The sequence below is a fragment of the Leptopilina boulardi genome, unplaced genomic scaffold (genome assembly GCF_019393585.1).
Source record: "Leptopilina boulardi isolate dan_hultmark-lab unplaced genomic scaffold, ZJU_Lbou_2.1 LbouV2_210, whole genome shotgun sequence".
Lineage (NCBI taxonomy): Eukaryota > Metazoa > Arthropoda > Insecta > Hymenoptera > Figitidae > Leptopilina > Leptopilina boulardi.
The window spans coordinates 821,845-839,996 of record NW_026137764.1 but is presented as its reverse complement, the minus strand read 5'-3'; the positions used below and the strand labels follow the sequence as shown (position 1 = coordinate 839,996).

At 26.9% G+C, this 18,152-nt stretch overlaps 1 protein-coding gene across 3 annotated transcripts in view; it reads left to right on the top strand.

The window, feature by feature from the left end:
- Positions 1-17,900, top strand: part of LOC127278718 (acetylcholine receptor subunit alpha-like 1) — a 256,681-nt gene extending 238,781 nt beyond the window's left edge. For 2 of the 3 annotated variants that reach the window (XM_051300547.1, XM_051300546.1), the window contains one exon: positions 14,849-17,900. In XM_051300547.1, coding sequence (XP_051156504.1) covers positions 14,849-15,052 — 204 coding nt within the window. In that variant the 3' untranslated portion in view covers positions 15,053-17,900. The remainder of the gene's footprint in view (positions 1-14,848) is intronic. The other variant, XR_007842537.1, reaches the window with a different exon arrangement.
- The last annotated feature ends 252 nt before the right edge of the window (positions 17,901-18,152 follow it).

Sequence of the window (18,152 nt, the reverse complement as noted above, 5' to 3'; positions counted from 1 at the left end):
CGCTGAGGGAAAAATTATCCATAATTTTTGGACAAACATGTATCATGCATATAGTGAGGATATAAAAATATTAAATATACTAACAGAAAATTATGTATACTACACTGAAAAACATTTATTTGATTAAAATAATCGACTATTATTAAAGAAATATTTCCTTGGACCAATTAACTTTTATTTAAATTAAAAATAAACTATATTTGAACCAACAATTTCTGTATTTGAAATTTTATATTGTATATTTATTTTTGATAATAGTCAAGTAACAAGTTATTTGAAACAAATTAATTTTTTTTTAGAGTACCTACTTATTGCAATAACAAAAAATATAGAAAATCTAACTAAATATTAACTTGTACTACTAGTAAAATTATAAAAAGTTAAAAAATCTAAATAAATACTTACTATTAGAATCATATATTTAATAAATGAAAAATTTTCTTCAGTAGGTAATTTCTGGATTAAAAAGTATAAATTTATTTCACATAAAAATTTGTTAATATTTATACTTGTTAATCTAGAAATTCATGAAGAAAATTTTTCCTTTGAAAATTATCACTGAATATGTACTATTTCTTAATATAATTATTTTATTTATTTATTTTTTATTATTATTACAAAATATTAAAAAGTCTGATTAAAAATTTACTTTTACTACTGTCTTTATATATTATTCACTACGTCTGACTAAAGGCAACTTGTTCTACTGTTAAAATAACAATTATGTTCGAGGTCGAACTAAATGTTGACTTGTACTATTGACAAAGTTACAAACTTGTAGAAAGTCTGACTAAATATTTATTTGTACTACTAGAAAAATTACAAAAATTACAAAAATTTAGAAAACCTGACAGAATATTTACTTTTACTATATTGATTTTCTAATTTAATGATAAAGTCTTACTACACCCAAAGAAATGATATATTTGTCTCACAGTCTAATAAATATTTATTTGATTTAAATATAAAAAAAATTAGTTACGTCAAATAAATAGGTTAGTAGGCTGTGAGACAAATGTACGTTTATTTAACTAAAATATATTATATTTGGTTTAAATAAAACATTTGTTTGGGTTTATAACCAATTTAATCTACTATGAAAATTACAAAAAGTTAGGAAAATATGAGTAAATATTTATTTTTATTAGGAACTGATGAAATTACAAAAATTTCAAAAATAATTTGACTAAATATTTTTTGTATCCAAGGTGAAGAAATTATGTATCATTCTTTTATTTTGCATATATGATAAAGAAATAAATAATAATTTATTCTCTTTAGTGATTTTTTTACTTTTAAAATTGATTGTTCAGTTTATTTTGTTTTTACATGCATTTTTTAAATGAAATACATTTCAAGTAAAAGTGATTGTGTTTAGTCAGACATTTTAAATTGTAATAATCAATCTTGTGCAATCCTTGAATATTTTCATTATTTACTATTTTTTTTTCTCTTTTGAAATCAGTTATGTACAGAGACATAATATCTTTTAAGTAAAAAATATCGTGTTTGGTCAGACATGTCAAATTGTCTACAATTTGTTTTGTTTAGTTCTGAAATTTTTCTCACTATTAATAACTTTTTTTTATTCATTGTACATGCAATTTCCTAACGGAATATGTGTTTTAAGTAGAAGTGATTGTGTTTGGTCAGAAATTGTCGTTTATTACCTAACTCCCCTAACAGTTAGGTACCTACCACGGGGTGCCTAAACGAACCTTAAATGACCATTGTTTTTTTACTTTGGATTTTTTTCTTCCATTCCATTTAGGAACTTAAAAATAGTGTGTAAAATAATTTTTAGCGAAATTCGTCGAGCCGTTTTTAAAAAGTTATTTTTTGTATTAAAAAAATAAATTTTTCAAAAATTAAAAATGAAAAATATATTATGCCGATTAATTGATTAAGAAAATAGGTGGATTAATAAAATTACAGATTTTATTTTTTAAATAGAATGAAAACTAATGTTTACATATTATAAGATATTAAAAAATTAACATTTTTTTAACAAACAATGTTATACATTAAATTTTATATTTTTCTTTTGTTTATTATGTACGTAAATTACCGCAACATCGGTAAATTTTGAATTAATTGAATTAATCGAAATATTACTTGTTTATTATATTTAATTGCTAAAAAGTTGATTTTTAACATAAAAAATATCTTTTTTTCAAAACGGCTGGATGAATTTCGCTAAAAATTATTTTACAATCTATGTTTAAGCTCCTGAAACGTTAAAAAACCTGCGGAGAATATTTACTAGTGAAATCGCAATAATAACATTCGATTGTAGAAGTTTTTTTTATTATTTATGTAGTTCCAATTATATTAATAAATGATAAAATTGTTTTTTATAAAATTATTCATATTTATTGTTCGCTTTTTTTCATTGTTTAATCAATTTATAATAAAAGAGAGATTATTTTAAGTAGAATATATCGTGTTTAATCAGACAGACTTAAAAAATTTAAATCTATTTTGTCTAATCTTGGAATTTTTTGACTATTAATATTATTTGATCTCATTTTTCTTTTATTTAATCACCAATGTTTCATTGAAAAATATATTGAGAATATTGTGTTTGGTCTGACATTTCAATTTACTATACCTATTTATTTCGTGTTTTAAAGAGTAGTTTTAATAAAGTTTAATGTTTTCAATAAATTTAAAAAAAAAATGTAAAACAGTAAAAAATTATTTTCTTTTCTATTTTCCATAATGGAACATAATTCTAGGTTCGAGAAAAAATGGAAAAAAAATTGACACATAATGTCAATAGACTACATAATGTAAATTTAGATTAATTAAAATTTTACTCTCAAAGTAAGAATAAATTTTTTTTATTTTCTGTTTCAGTATATTGATAAATAAATTTGAAAAAAATATTCTAAAGTAATTGCTAAGTTACAGGAGTTGTTCTGTAGTAGTTGGTCTGTAGGTATTTATGAGCCAAAAGTTTTGAACGTTCAAATGAAGAAAATTTTTTTTGTAACTTCTTTAAGTACGAATTTTATTACAAAATATTCTTTTAAATATCTAAAAAGAAGTTATTAATTTAATATTTGTTTAATTTACTGTTTTATTTTACATTGACCTTAAATTTTTTCATAATTTATAGATTGAAAAAAATATTTTGTTCATTTGAACGTTCAAAACTTTTGGCTCATAGGTATTTTTTGTTTTTTTAATCTCATTTCATTATTTTTAAATAATGGAAATTTAATTTTTAAACATTACAAATATAAATATACAAAATTGTGACATGCTCTGAAGAAAGGGACCTTAGAAGCAAACGAATTATAGGTTATGTTTACAGAAATTTTATTAAATATTTTGCATGTAATGAAGACTTAAATATCAATTATTTTTATTGAGAGTTGTTCCTCTTTGTGTATTTTCAATTAAAAATTTCAAAACATAACCTTTATTTTTTTTGCTTCTAATGTCCCTTTCTTCAGAGCGTGTCACAAATACAAATTTTTTAATTATTTTCATGAATTATATATAATAATTCAACAATAGAATAGAAGTCAGATATTTTGAATTTCTAATATTAAAAGTAAAACTCTTTTGTATTAGTGTCAGAAAAAACTTATATAAGAAAATTTTTGTTAACAGTGCGATGATATTTTTGGACAATTTTTTGTGAAAAAGTATTCATAGCCAACCATGTTCCGGTCAGGAGAAATTCGCTTGATTCAGTGTCTCATCCCAAAAAGTGTTCCATATGGAGAATTTCACGCCATATGGCGTGATATTGATCTCTCGCGTATACCTATCTAGTTGGCAAAAAAGACGAGTCACATCTATGGAATTTCGCATCGTTAGGCGCTCTCGTAAATTCTAAAGGATGCGGTTTTCCGCATCCAGTAGATACTTTTATATTAAATATATATCCGTCCACGAAATTAGTTTCGCCTGTCTGAACAGCATTGTATGCATGTGAATGTATGTGTGTGTATGTGTGTCAATATCTTAATTCAATTCACTTCTTCTCGTGGAAAAAAAGAGAAAATAGAAAAAAAAACTATCTTGAAGATTTTCCATCTGCTTTCATTTATTGCCTTTGTTTACTTTCTTTTGGATCTTTTATCACTTTTATCTCGTTTAGAGAAAACAGAAGATAAAGTTGATCCCAACTGAAGGGATAAAAACTGCCTTGTAACAAAGACTTAACGAAACTTCTTAAAGTGCACTCAACTTAAAATACGGTTAATTTATTGATTTTTCTTTAAATTTATTTTCTGTTACTCATCGATTTGTGTTAAAATGAATTCAAATATTTTTGTTTTCTTTTATTTGCATATAAAAGAGCAAATAATATTATTTTTAATGTCTATTTCTTTGTGTTAAATTTGAATTTGTTTTATTTGTTTGTCTCTTTTTTCGTATTACGATTAGAAAAGGATTTTTCTCTAGTTGTCAATGTTTTTTTTTTCGTTTTTTTTTTTTTTTTTTTTTTTTTTTTTGAAAATCTTCAATTTAGGGAAAGCTGTGCATCAAAAAGTCAAGCTCAGTAAGCGTTACTACCGGCTCTAGAGACTCGAGAAAGGCTGCAAACGAATAAATTATTTCGGCAAAGTATCTACGAGTAACGCACTGCGGCAGAATCCTACTCTTTGCCAAATGCACTTCTTCGCCATTTTCATGTATCTGTAGGTGTAGAGCATGTGAGAATAGCAAAGTTCAAGGAACTCTCTCGAAAAAGTTTGAAAGCACCTCCTATTTCTTAAATCAATCTTTTTTATATATATAAATACTATGGCGATACCCCCTTTTTAAATTTAAAAAAAATATTAAATATTATTTTGATTAAATTTATATTTAATAACAAATTTTAATTTTTAAGAGCAGAAATTTATGTATACTTTAATTTAAACGTAAACCTGTATATTTCAACTTGCATCCGTAAACTAAATTTTCATCTATTCTGAAATTAAAAAATTAATTAGGAACGTAATAAGTTTTCATATATTTTCAAAGGATTGGTTTTAGCCAAATTCTTTAAGAAAATTTTTTATTATTTCATTTTAAAGAATTTGTTTCCAAGATGTACCACAGATGATGTCCTTTTAACCTATGACCCTAATTTTGAGGTTATGTCAGTATTTTTTTCTATGACTTTGACCAAATTTTGAGGTTATTGTCGCCTTCACGCCTATGACCTTTGACGTAAATTTGAGGCTATTTTTTATCTGTAAAATACGAATTTTCTCATTTTTCAAAAAGATTTCGAAAAAAATATTCCAAGCAACCAAAAATTTTGAATGAAAATCTCACATGGTATGACCCAATATTATTTAGTTTAAAAAAAAATGTTGCCCCTTTAAATAATAGTTACGTTAACAAATGTATTAATAATATATTAGTTTTTTTTAAATTAATACAGAACACACTAATTACACAAATGCTTTTACTGATAAAGGCTCTAAATTTTTTAAAAAATGAATAAAACCAGTTTTATTCCTTTTTACTTTGAATACATTTCACCATCGCAAAGCGCATATTTACATTTTCTTTCTCTTACGTGCCTTGTCTTGAGGAATACACTTTAATAAATTTTTTAATTTAATTTCTACTTACAAAATATTAGTAAAAGGAAAGTATACTTGCGGTAGATAAAATAATGTATAACAAAAAGACGCAGAAAAGAAGTTAATAGAATAGAATAAAATTAATTTGAGTTTTAGTCTTCATTTTTTATATAATACTTTGTAAAGGAGTGAAACGTGACTTAAATTGAAATACTTTTTCTTTTTATAATTTCACTTGAGACATTCAAGAAAATTAAATGTAATATATCATATAATAATAAAATTTGTCACTTTACAGAAAATTGTATTTTATTAAATAAGATTACATTGCTCTTATTTTAATTCAATTTAACTTAAAATAATAACGTTGCATCTTTATTTTAATGCAATACAATTTTGTGTTTTGTAAAATAATGTAAGATAAAAGTTTATTTCAAATATTAATTTGTGGTAATTTTTACATTATATATATATATATATATATTTGTTATTTTTCTAAATATATTTCTATTATAATATTTTAAAGATTTTCAATTTTAACAATAAATTTGTTTCATTTTTTTATTATAGAAGACAAAGTGTTCGAAATATAATTGAAATTTTTTTATTTAATTTTAACATCTTATTTTGAAAGATTTATTTTTATACCTTTAATCTTAAATTAAAGAAAATTAATACAGTTTTTTACAATATTAGCAAATTTTAAATACTTATTTAATATAAGAGATATGTTTATTATATATTGTTTATTGAAAGTGTATTAGATATGATTGAATGATTTCTCATGGGAAATTCAAAATTTTTTTACCTACAACAACAACAGACTCGATATGAAATCATTAGGGACTGATTGTTCGTATTTCAGGATATAGCAAGTTTATTGTTTTAGAAAACAGAGTAATTTAAAAAATTGATTAAATGAATAAATTAATGTGAAATGTATTTCAATATATAAATAACTAGATAAATATGAATAATTTAGACAATAATAGAAATTTAATTTTAAAAAATAATTTTTTAAAATTTAATTCATTGGAAAATTAATATTATTTTATGTAATTTAATTATTTTTAAGTTCAGTTTTTTTTTATAAATTCAGTTATCTTGTTAGTTCAATTATATTGTTAATTTAAATAATAGAATATTAGGGGAATATACTCGGGGTTGGACACCGTTTTGGACTTTGTTTATAATCTTTTTTAAAAAAAAATGAATTCAGTCAATTTAGTTATATTGTTAAAAAGATGTACAAAAAAGGAACACTTTTGCTGCAGATCGTAAATTGATTGGTCTAAAATTAAAACAAGTTGTAAATTCAGATGTTCATTAATACATGAACATTTCGTTTCCTCTTTACGATCAGCAAAAAAATTTGCTTCCTCGTGAAGAGAGCAAAATTTTATTGCCAAAATGTGAATTTTTGATTTTTTAACTTTCATTAATTCTTTAAATTTTCCTCAAATGTATACTTTATACATATCGATTGATATACGAGGGGGAATTTACTCAGGTAGTCAAGTGTACACTCTTCCTGTAATACTTGTGTAATAACGTGTAATACCGTGTAATAATGCGTTATTACGGTGCTGTAATAACGCAAAAAAATCTGTAATATCTCTGTAATAATGTGTAATACTCTGTAATAATGTGTAATAACTTAGTAATAAGGGTAATATGAGGTGTAATACCGGTAGTCAAGTGTACACGTTTTTAACTAGTAAATTCCCCCTCGTTGATATATTAATGTTATTATTTTTTTTCTAATATCTTTGGCAGAATATGTGCTGTGTGTGAGTCAATGTTTATTTGTATATTTATTTATTTATAAATTGTGTCAAATTCATAATTAACAAAGTGTCGAACCCTAAGTAGAAGTAACATTTTCGAATTGTGCTAACCATAACCAGACATGTTTCGCGATTCGATTTTACACTTCATTTTTCTCCAATCATGAACCCCACAATACATGCAATAAACTTACCTTACCGATTTCTTGTTTTCTTTATTCATTTTTTATGTTTAGTCACATCGCTTACAAAACTTCCCACACAGCACCCAAAATTCCCTGAAACTTGACAAAACCTCACACGGCGAGGTTAGGAAACTTCAGTGGCAAGGTTCATACAAGTTTGTGTCGATGTTTAAATGTCCACATGAAATGAATATTTACACGAAACTTTGAGGAAATTATACTATAAATATTCACTTGCAATGTTCAGTCAATGTTGTGTCAATATTGACATTACATTTTCGCTTAGTTATAAAAATTTCGTTTACTAATATAATAAGTATAGATGAATATTGACACAACGTTGACTGAACATTGCACGTGAATATTTATAGTGTAATATTCCCTCAAAGTATCGTGTAAATATTCTTTTCATGTGGACATTTAAACATCGACAAAAACTTGTATGAACCTTGCTACTGAAGTTTCCTAACCTCGCCGTGTGAGGTTTTGTCAAGTTTCAGGGAATTTTGGGTGCTGTGTGGGTTTTTTCGTTCCTACACGGAGAGAACTCTCTTACTAATAACGCACAAGTAGGTGTCGTTCGCTTTTCGTAACAGAAGCGCCGTGCTAATTTAGGTTAGATTCATGCGTTAAGTGCAACGCTAGTTCCTGTGCGCTAGTAGTAAAAGTCACGTACGAATTCTCCACTCAACTGTTACTACAAACGCTCCCCACTTCTCTGTGCTGCATTTGCTCGAAATCCATGAAAAATCAGCATTTTTTATTACAGTAATATTACAGACTGATTTGAGTTATTCATAAAGCATAAAAAACGTAAATATATTATAAGTCAATTTGGCTTGTTGGTAAAACTCAGGACTCGTGTGCTTTGAGTTCGGGGTTCGATTCCCTGGATGGGTAGATTTTTTTCGTAAAGAAATGTTCCCATAATATTACTGTAATATTCTCTTGTAATATTACCTTAATATTAGCGCGTAATATTACAGTAACATTACCGGTAATATTACCTTGAGGCGGACATTTTAAGATCACTGTAAGATTACTGTAATATTACAACGTTATATTACGAATCTTACATGTAATATTACCTTGATATTGAGGTAATATTACGTGCTTCTTGGGTATGTGGACTTATACTAATAGCGCACACAGCACCGTTTTGTTATGAACTCACAAAGTCGTGAAAAAATAACTCCAGTCCCAAGCGAGATTTCAAAAACATAATCTGCTAAAAAAATAGTAACAGCCCATTGTGCAATATTCGTAATAGAGTTCTCTCCGTGTACAAATGCATCGACATCACAGCAGACGCTGCTTTTGATCCTTCAAAAATGTAATGGCACAAAAAATTATGTTTCACTACGTGAAGCTTTGCCACGTCCGTGCATAGATGGCGCTGGTGTTCTTATTTTAAGAAAAGCGAAGTGTCCAACCCTGAGTTTATTCCCCTAATAATAGTATTTAATTTAGATTCTCTACTTTTTTATGTTTTTTGCATAGGAGAGATGGAAAATAGGTTTTGAATACATAATTTTTAGTTTAAAAAAATATTTTTAAATCTTGTAACAGTTGCAACCATCTTTACAAATAATTAAATACAAAATTCAATTATAAATACATGGGAAGAAAATAAATATCAAATTTTATAAAAGTATTTTCACACTCTAAATCTGAATCAGTGGCTCAGTTTTCCTTAATTTACCAGTGGAATTTCACTGGGAATCAGTAATAACGACTGATTCTCAGTTAAATTTCACTGGTGAATTAAAGAAAACTGAGCCACTGATTTGAATTCAGTGAAATTTTCACTTTTAAATTTTCAATTTAGAGTGTAAATCGTAAAAAATATGAGGTAAAAATAATTTAAACTAAACTATAATCTTTAGTAAACTTATAGGTATAAAATTTACAGTAGTTATAATAAAATTTGGTAAAACCGAGGGTAAAACATATTTGATATTCATTACTAAATGATACTGAATTTAATTAAATTTTCTATTAAGTTTATACAATTTTTCTAAATTTTAGAATTTATTATATGAAAATTTTTCTTTCTACCATATTTTTCACAAATTGATAATACTTTTATAAAATTTGATATTTATTTTCTTTCCTTTCCATACATGGAATTAGTAATTAGTATTAGTAATAATTTACTAATTAAATTATAAAATAATTTTCAAATAAAAATGAAATTAAAATTATTGAAGGCAACATTTTTTTTCAACATATTTTTAAAATAATAATACTTAAAGTCTTATTTGTCCTGGAGAGAATCGATTACAAAAAAAGTTGATTCATAATCGTTTATTCTATTGGGATCTGACATTCGTACACATGCCATCTGGTGTTGAAAAATGTAACTAGTTTTGGATAACTGTTTGTGTCACTTGCAATTGTAGTTCCGCTGTCATTGTTAATTATTTTATCATTATAAATGAAGCTACATTTTTACCGCGTGAGAAATCTTCCTGCAGAATTAAGTGTTCTGTGAGAGGCTGTGGCAGTACTGTAGCGAAAAATTTAATCGTAATTTTCCATAAACCGAAACCAAAACAACGAGTAGTGGATGTGAAATATACGTTCGATAATTTTGAAAAAGTCGATCAATTAAAGGCCTGGAAAAATGCTTTAAAAATAAATAGTATAAAGCAGGGACTGTCTCGGACACGAAATGTTGTTGAATTTTAAGAAAGTGTCCGTGTAGTGTCGCGACTCGACACGTTTGAAAACAATTAAAAGTATCGTGGCGAGACCCGACACTTTTAAAACTTTTCAAACGTATCGTGGCACGACCCGACACAGTTAAGAAATTCATAATTGTATCGTGTCGAAGCACGATACGTTTAGAAATTTGTAATCGTATCGTGGCAGGACTGGACACGTTTACGAATTTCCAAAAGTATCGTGGCGCGACTAGACACATTAACAATTTGAGAATCGTATCGTATCATGACTTGCCACGACACGATAATTCTGCATAAATATGTCGTGTCGCATGAAAAAAAATTGTTCAATTAATTTAAACTTATCTATTATGTATTATCTATTATAATATAGTATATATGGAATTATAATAATACTAATAATAATATGCATACAAAATAATATACAATAATATATAATTTTTATATTATATTATATTATATTATATTATATTATATTATATTATATTATATTATATTATATTATATTATATTATATTATATTATATTATATTATATTATATTATATTATATTATATTATATTATATTATATTATATTATATTATATTATATTATATTATATTATATTATATTATATTATATTATTTCCACGAATTTCTGTTTTCATCCTATACTGTTTATTTTCATGTATTTCTTTTTGTATTATCAACAACTTATTGTCTAGTATGTAAACAAACCACACTTAAAATTAAAAATAATTTTGTTCAATAAAATTAATAGATTAATTTAATTTATTAACATTTTAATATTATTATGATTTAAAGAATTGAAAAAAATGTAAGACTTGATTACGAATTCAATATCAGCTTTTCAAAATTCAAAATGGCGGATCCAATATACCGAATCAAAATAACTAAAAATGGGCAAATTCGTCTAAACCATGTTACCCAGGGGTTTTCGGGGTCGCTGATTACGAATCTGACATCAGTTTTTCAAAGTTCAAAATGGCGGATCCAATATGGCGGAAGACAAAATAAAAAATTAATCGGATTGTATTAAAAACCTATTACTCGGGGGTTTTCAGGGTCATTGATTACGAATTGTGACAAAAGTATTTCAAAATTCAAAATGTCCCAAAAAACGCTCGAGTAACAAGTTTCAAAAGATCCGATCCTTTTTAAAAAATTGTTCAGCATATTAGATCCGCCATTTTGAATATTAAAAATAGGAAAAGAACTAGGCGCAATTGCGCCTACATCTAGGGTTTCGTGGCGCTTTAAATTTTAATGTCAACTACTGGGACATGTCAACTATAGGGACATGTCAACTATTGGGACATGTCAATTATTGAGACAGGTCAACTACTGGGACATGTCAATTATAGGGGCATGTTAACTAATGGGACATGTAATGTCCATTTATGTAATGTCCATTCGGGAAAATGTCCATTCAGTAAATGGAGATTTGGGATCTGTGGGCCCCAACATTTGAATTTGGGAGCTATGGTGCCCCAAAATTTGAATTTGGGATCTGTGGTGCCCCAAAATTCGAATTTGGAAGCTATGTTTGCCCAAAATTTGAATTTGGGATCTGTGGTGCCCCAAAAGTTTAATTTGCACCCAAAAAAAAGTAATCTTATATTCAGAGGAAAATTCCTCTTCTAATATCCTCTAAATATTTCCTCTTAAAACAAGATTATTCAATTGAAATGTAGAATATTTTTATTCTTCATTTTAATGGAAGAATGACAAAAGGATTCCTTTTGTATTTTCCTCTTTAATTAAGATTTTCTGTTTTAAATTTAGAAGATTTAAAAAAAGGAAACGGAAAAAAATAATGTAATCGTTTGATCCCTTTCCCTGGATATGATAGTTGTGAAGTTGTTTTTTAACCTTTCAGTTTTAATATTTCTGGTAAAATGTCAACAAAAAGGACAAAAAAATGGATTTGCTTTATTAAAAATACAGAAAATATAGTTAAATTCAAATTAAATGAATATTATTAACGCTATTTTTAGATTTAAAAAAATTTGGATATTTCTTGTGAAATTTTACTACTCAGGTAAATAGAAATACTATAACCCTATTTTTGAATCTTTCGAAATTTTTTAAATCTTTTTATTTATTTTTTTAAAAAAGTTTTAAAACGTTAAATAATTTCATATATGAAATTTTTTTCTGTCCTATAAAAAATGTTAACTTTTAAACATATCATCATGTTTTAAAATTATTTTTGCGCTGAAAATCTCTTTGATCATTACAACTGATTAATGAAAACTTATTTTTTGTATTTTAATTATCAATATAAAATGTTGATAATTAACCAAAAACATGACATTGTTAATGTTATATTAAAAATCAATTTTTATTATTATATTGAAGTGAACTATTATAATTTTACTTAATTTTAATTTAAAAATGTATTTTCTGCAAAGATTTTATTATTTGATTGAAATTATAAATATTTTATTGATGGCTTTGACATTAAAAACAATTTTACGAGGTTTGGATGTCAACATTTAATTTAAGAGGAAAATCCTCTTAAATGAAGAATAATAATTTTGATACCAAAATTAAGAGGAAAATATGCATTTATTTTAGAGGAATCCTCTAGATTGAAAATTACTTTTTTTAGGGTGTGGGATCTGTGGGGCCCCAAAATTTGAATTTGGGATCTGTGATGCCCCAAAAGTTTAATTTGGGATCTGTGGGGCCCCAAAATTTGAATTTGGGATCTGTGGTGCCCCAAAAGTTTAATTTGGGATCTGTGGGGCCCCAAAATTTTAATTTGGGATCTGTGCCCTAAAATTTGATTTTGGGAGCTGTGGTGCCCCAAAATATACTACGGACAGACGGACGCCAAAGTGAAACTATAAGGCTTTCGGCCATGGGCCACGAAACCCTAAAAAACTGATGTTACATTTGTAATCAGCGACCCTGAAAACCCCTCAGTAACCGGTTTCAATCCAATCCGATTAATTTTTTATTTTGTCGTCCGCCATATTGGATCCGCCATTTTAAATTTTGAAATACTTTTGTCACAATTCGTAATTAATGAGCCTGAAAACCCCCGAGTAATAGGTTTTTAATACAATCCGATTAATTTTTTATTTTGTCTTCCGCCATATTGGATCCGCCATTTTGAACTTTGAAAAACTGATGTCAGATTCGTAATCAGCGACCCCGAAAACCCCTGGGTAACATGGTTTAGACGAATTTGCCCATTTTTAGTTATTTTGATTCGGTATATTGGATCCGCCATTTTGAATTTTGAAAAGCTGATATTGAATTCGTAATCAAGTCTTACATTTTTTTCAATTCTTTAAATCATAATAATATTAAAATGTTAATAAATTAAATTAATCTATTAATTTTATTGAACAAAATTATTTTTAATTTTAAGTGTGGTTTGTTTACATACTAGACAATAAGTTGTTGATAATACAAAAAGAAATACATGAAAATAAACAGTATAGGATGAAAACAGAAATTCGTGGAAATAATATAATATAATATAATATAATATAATATAATATAATATAATATAATATAATATAATATAATATAATATAATAATTTACATTTGATATATATTCAATCTATATCTATTTTATTTTAATTTTATTTCTTGAAATGTTATTGAAGGATTAATAAACTGTCAAGATGTTGATCAACAAGTTTCATTGTATGCGACACGAAATTCATAATTATTTTTGTATTGTGTCGTGTAGTTCAGCCCCACGATACGATTCTCAAATTTTTATTGTGTCTAGTCGCGCCACGATACTTTTGGAAATTCGTAAACGTGTCCAGTCCTGCCACAATACGATTACAAATTTCTAAATGTATCGTGGTTCGCCACGATACAATTATGAATTTCTTAACTGTGTCGGGTCGTGCCACGATACGTTTGAAAAGTTTTAAAAGTGTCGGGTCTCACCACGATACTTTTAATTGTTTTCAAACGTGTCGAGTCGCGACACTACACGGACACGACACAAATATTTCGAGACAGTCCCTGGTATAAAGCCTTCTATGAGAGTATGTTCTCTGCCTTTCAAAAGAAGTGATTACATTTTGCCATGTAAGTTTAAGATTTTAAAATTTGGAGGTTATATAATCTTTCATATTACCCGTGCATGTGAACATTTTGAAAGTTAATTTATCACTGTAAAAACGGATAAATAAATTTTTTTTTCACTTCTTGTTAACAGACTTTTACAATGAAAAATGAAATACATACATTTATAAATTTTCATATAATTACATGAAATATAAAGGAAAATACAATACTTTTCTTGCACATGTATCGCTGGATTTGAGAAAATAATTTGTGTAAAAATAAGATTTCTTTTATATTTTTATTCATGTTTGTAAATAGGAATGTAAATAGTGATTTTGTATTAAAAAAATTCACTTATACATTTATTAAATTAAGCAATATTTTTTAAACGATTTTTAAACATGCATCCCATGTTATTCCCATGTAAATTCACTAAAAGTGTTACCCAATTTACGCCATATTGCTTTAGGCCCCGCTCCCATGTCAGATCCCAATAAAGATTATTTTTCAAACGGGAGTTTATATATATATATATATAAAGATACCACTGATTGATGTGTTTTTTTTTCTTTTAGAATAATGACATTGAGCGTTTTCTTTATGCTTGCAGGTCGTAGAAGATTGGAAGTACGTCGCTATGGTCCTTGACAGAATCTTTCTTTGGATCTTCACGTTAGCATGTATCATTGGAACAGCATTAATCATTCTTCAGGCGCCGTGCCTCTACGATAACACAAAGCCGATTGATATAAAGTACAGTAAGATCGCAAAAAAGAAGATGATGTTGATGAACATGGGTCCCGAAGAGGACTAGTTGACAATTTTGCGCTACATGCGCGCTACGATCATCACACGATTGGAGGTATCGGCCTTATATCTATAGTCGTTGCTTCTTCACAGATAAACGCTGAACAATGAAAGGAAAAGAAAAGAAAAAAATTTTTTTTTACAAGTTCCTTCAAAAAAAAAAAAAAAAAAAAACAGCGTCGCGACAACGACGAACAAGTAATAATTGAAAATTAAAGCGATTGCGGCATCAAAATGCGATACGCGCCACTTCCGCTTTTTGGCAAAAAAAAAAAATAAATAAAAATCGTATAGAAAATAATAATAATACACACACGTACCATATTATAAATTTGTCACTTCGAAACAAAAAAGAAGAGAAACATCAATTCTCGTGTGCCACCGACATTTTTTTTCTATTTTTTATTATTATTATTATTGTTGATGTTGTTGTTGCCTCGAGTGGCTAAAAAAAGTGCGTGGGATAATCTGCCAATGTCAGGGAAACAAACCCCCGGTGCCAAATTCAAGTCAGGAGAGCCAAAAAAAAAAAAATAAAAAAAATAATAATAACGCTTAGAAGCGGAGAGACTAAAGTGCCAAATACCGCAAACCGCGAACCGTATTTTTGTAAATCTGGTTTCATACGTAAGGCTAGAGTCGAGCGGCGAGACGTCGAAATCCGAACTGCCGATTTTATAAGAAAAAAAAAATTTAAAAAGAGACTCATTTTCACATTTACACTCATCCATATATTTACACAGAGGTACACACACGATTGAGTATATATATATATACATAAATATATAGATCATCTGTATATGTATATGTATGAAAGCAATCGAAAAGGGAAACGTTATTCGCTTAAAAAAAACAAAAACCAACTGCCAATCTCAAAAGCGGCCTGTAGCTCTTAACTAGCCGAGCCTGGACGAGAGAAAAGAAAAATTAATGTGAGTAAAAAAAGAAAAATTATATTTAGGAGTTGGATAAAAAAAACATGGTGATAGAAAAGATTGTTATTATTATTATTATTCTCAAAAGTGATAAGTATTATTATTAAAGTAGAATATGGGGAAGAGACATTTTTTTTTCAATTCCAAATAATAGGGGAGGAGGGGGTTGTTTTATTTTTCTTCAATTGAGCTGTCGGATCAAAAAAGGGCACATAACCCATTTGAATTACATTAGTTATGTGTCCTTCTTTGATTCGGCAATTCATTGAGTCGAGGAGAGTCGGTGCCAAATTTTTAACTTCGAGGCCGATGGGCGTCGTGCGTCAATGTGCCAAAATCATATGGGAAGCTTGAGATTTTCTCAGTTATCTGACAGAACTTTATTATATACCGAATCTGTTAAAGAAAAAAGAGGGTGAAAAATATTCCCATCTCACATTTAAGTAAACTTCGATATCGTCCTATGGAGATCCATTTTTAAAAGGTCGTCTCGACGCGTAAAATTGATTTTTTGAAAAAAAAAAAAGAAATTTGATTAAAAATCCTTTTTCTAAATTAATAATAATATTCCTAATTACAAATTTTATTGCAAAGTATAATTCGTTTCAAATTTGATTATTTATAATAAATTCATTTTTGAAAATTTTATTCATTTCTGAATGGCACATTTTTTTTTTTAAATATATATATTGAAGAATTTCATTCAAATTTTTATTTAGGTTAATGGATTTTTAAAATTTAAACTTTTTATAGCTCAATTGAAAATGTTTCACTTGAATGTGAAAAAAATGAAGTTTCTCGAGTTTAAATAAAATTCAAAATTAATAGAAAGAGAATTTATAATGAATATTGGAAAAAAAAGAGGAGAAAAATTTTTTTTTTTTTTTTTTTTTTATTATAAATAAAGTAATTTTTATTTTGCAAAAAAAAGTGTCGAAAGTAGTGAAATTCGAAATGTACGATGAAATACTTATGGAAAAAGGCACGTCATGCAAAAGAGAAATCATGACCAATTTCAAGATTCGCATTTTTCATTCAAAATTTGATTTCTTATTCGCATGCTAGTCGCAGACATTTCCTCTGATACTAAATTCTAACTTGCAAACAACAAAAATGCCCATGAAAAAGAATTTCAATTTTTATATTGTTTTTATAACTTTGTGAAAAAATTGTTATTTTAATCAAGTGATATATTTTATCAAATAAATCATTAAATTAAATACATAATAGAGAGATAAAAAAAAATTTAGCACCCGCATAAAAAAAATCTACTTAAAAAAATATTTTTAAAAAAGCAATGATCACATTTCTTATTATAATTACATAATCCGCAATTATTTTAGTCATTAATGATGCGCAAATTTGATAATTTTGCTATAAACATTATTTTGAGAAAGAAGAATTTACGCGAAAAAAAGTATTTATTATATAATATAAAAAACATTGAAGAAATTATATATATATATATATATAAATATACGAAAGGAAACTTAATTCGAAAAAAATAACAGTTCATAGTAACTGAAATGTATTTATTTAGTGATTGGGTCGCAAAATTGAAGGGTTTTTCGTTGACAGATGAATCGATCTTGCTTGACAAGGGTGGATGTCCTCTGTATCGATGATATCGAAGAGAAATAACAAGAGAACTAATCGCCGGTGGAAATGTATAGCATTCCAAGTGTTGATACTCGGCCAACACGCGCATCGATCGCTCGAAATGAACACAGAAGAATGAAATAATAAAAAAAAAAAAGAAAAAAAGAGAGAGAGACAATGAAACGGAAAAAGCGAAGAAACCAAAAGAAAGATTGCGATGAGAGTTGAATGAAACACATATACGCACACATTAATACATCCATACACATACAAAAAAAACAGTACATGTACTTTATATAACAAAAAAAAAAAAAAATTAAACCAATATGGCATGAAAAGGCGCTGGGAGAGGCGCTTTCACACCCTTGTCACGGTGTAATAATCAATTTCTTTGCTCACATAAAATTAATAACGTAATGTTAATGTGTATAGATATTCATAAAATATATTTATTGATAAATTAACGGTTAGCTAAAGAAGACAAATGATCTTTAACGTGACCGATTAAGAAACGATAAATTCACATCGAAAAACATAAGACAGAGGAAATTTTGTTTTTCATTAAAATTCCAA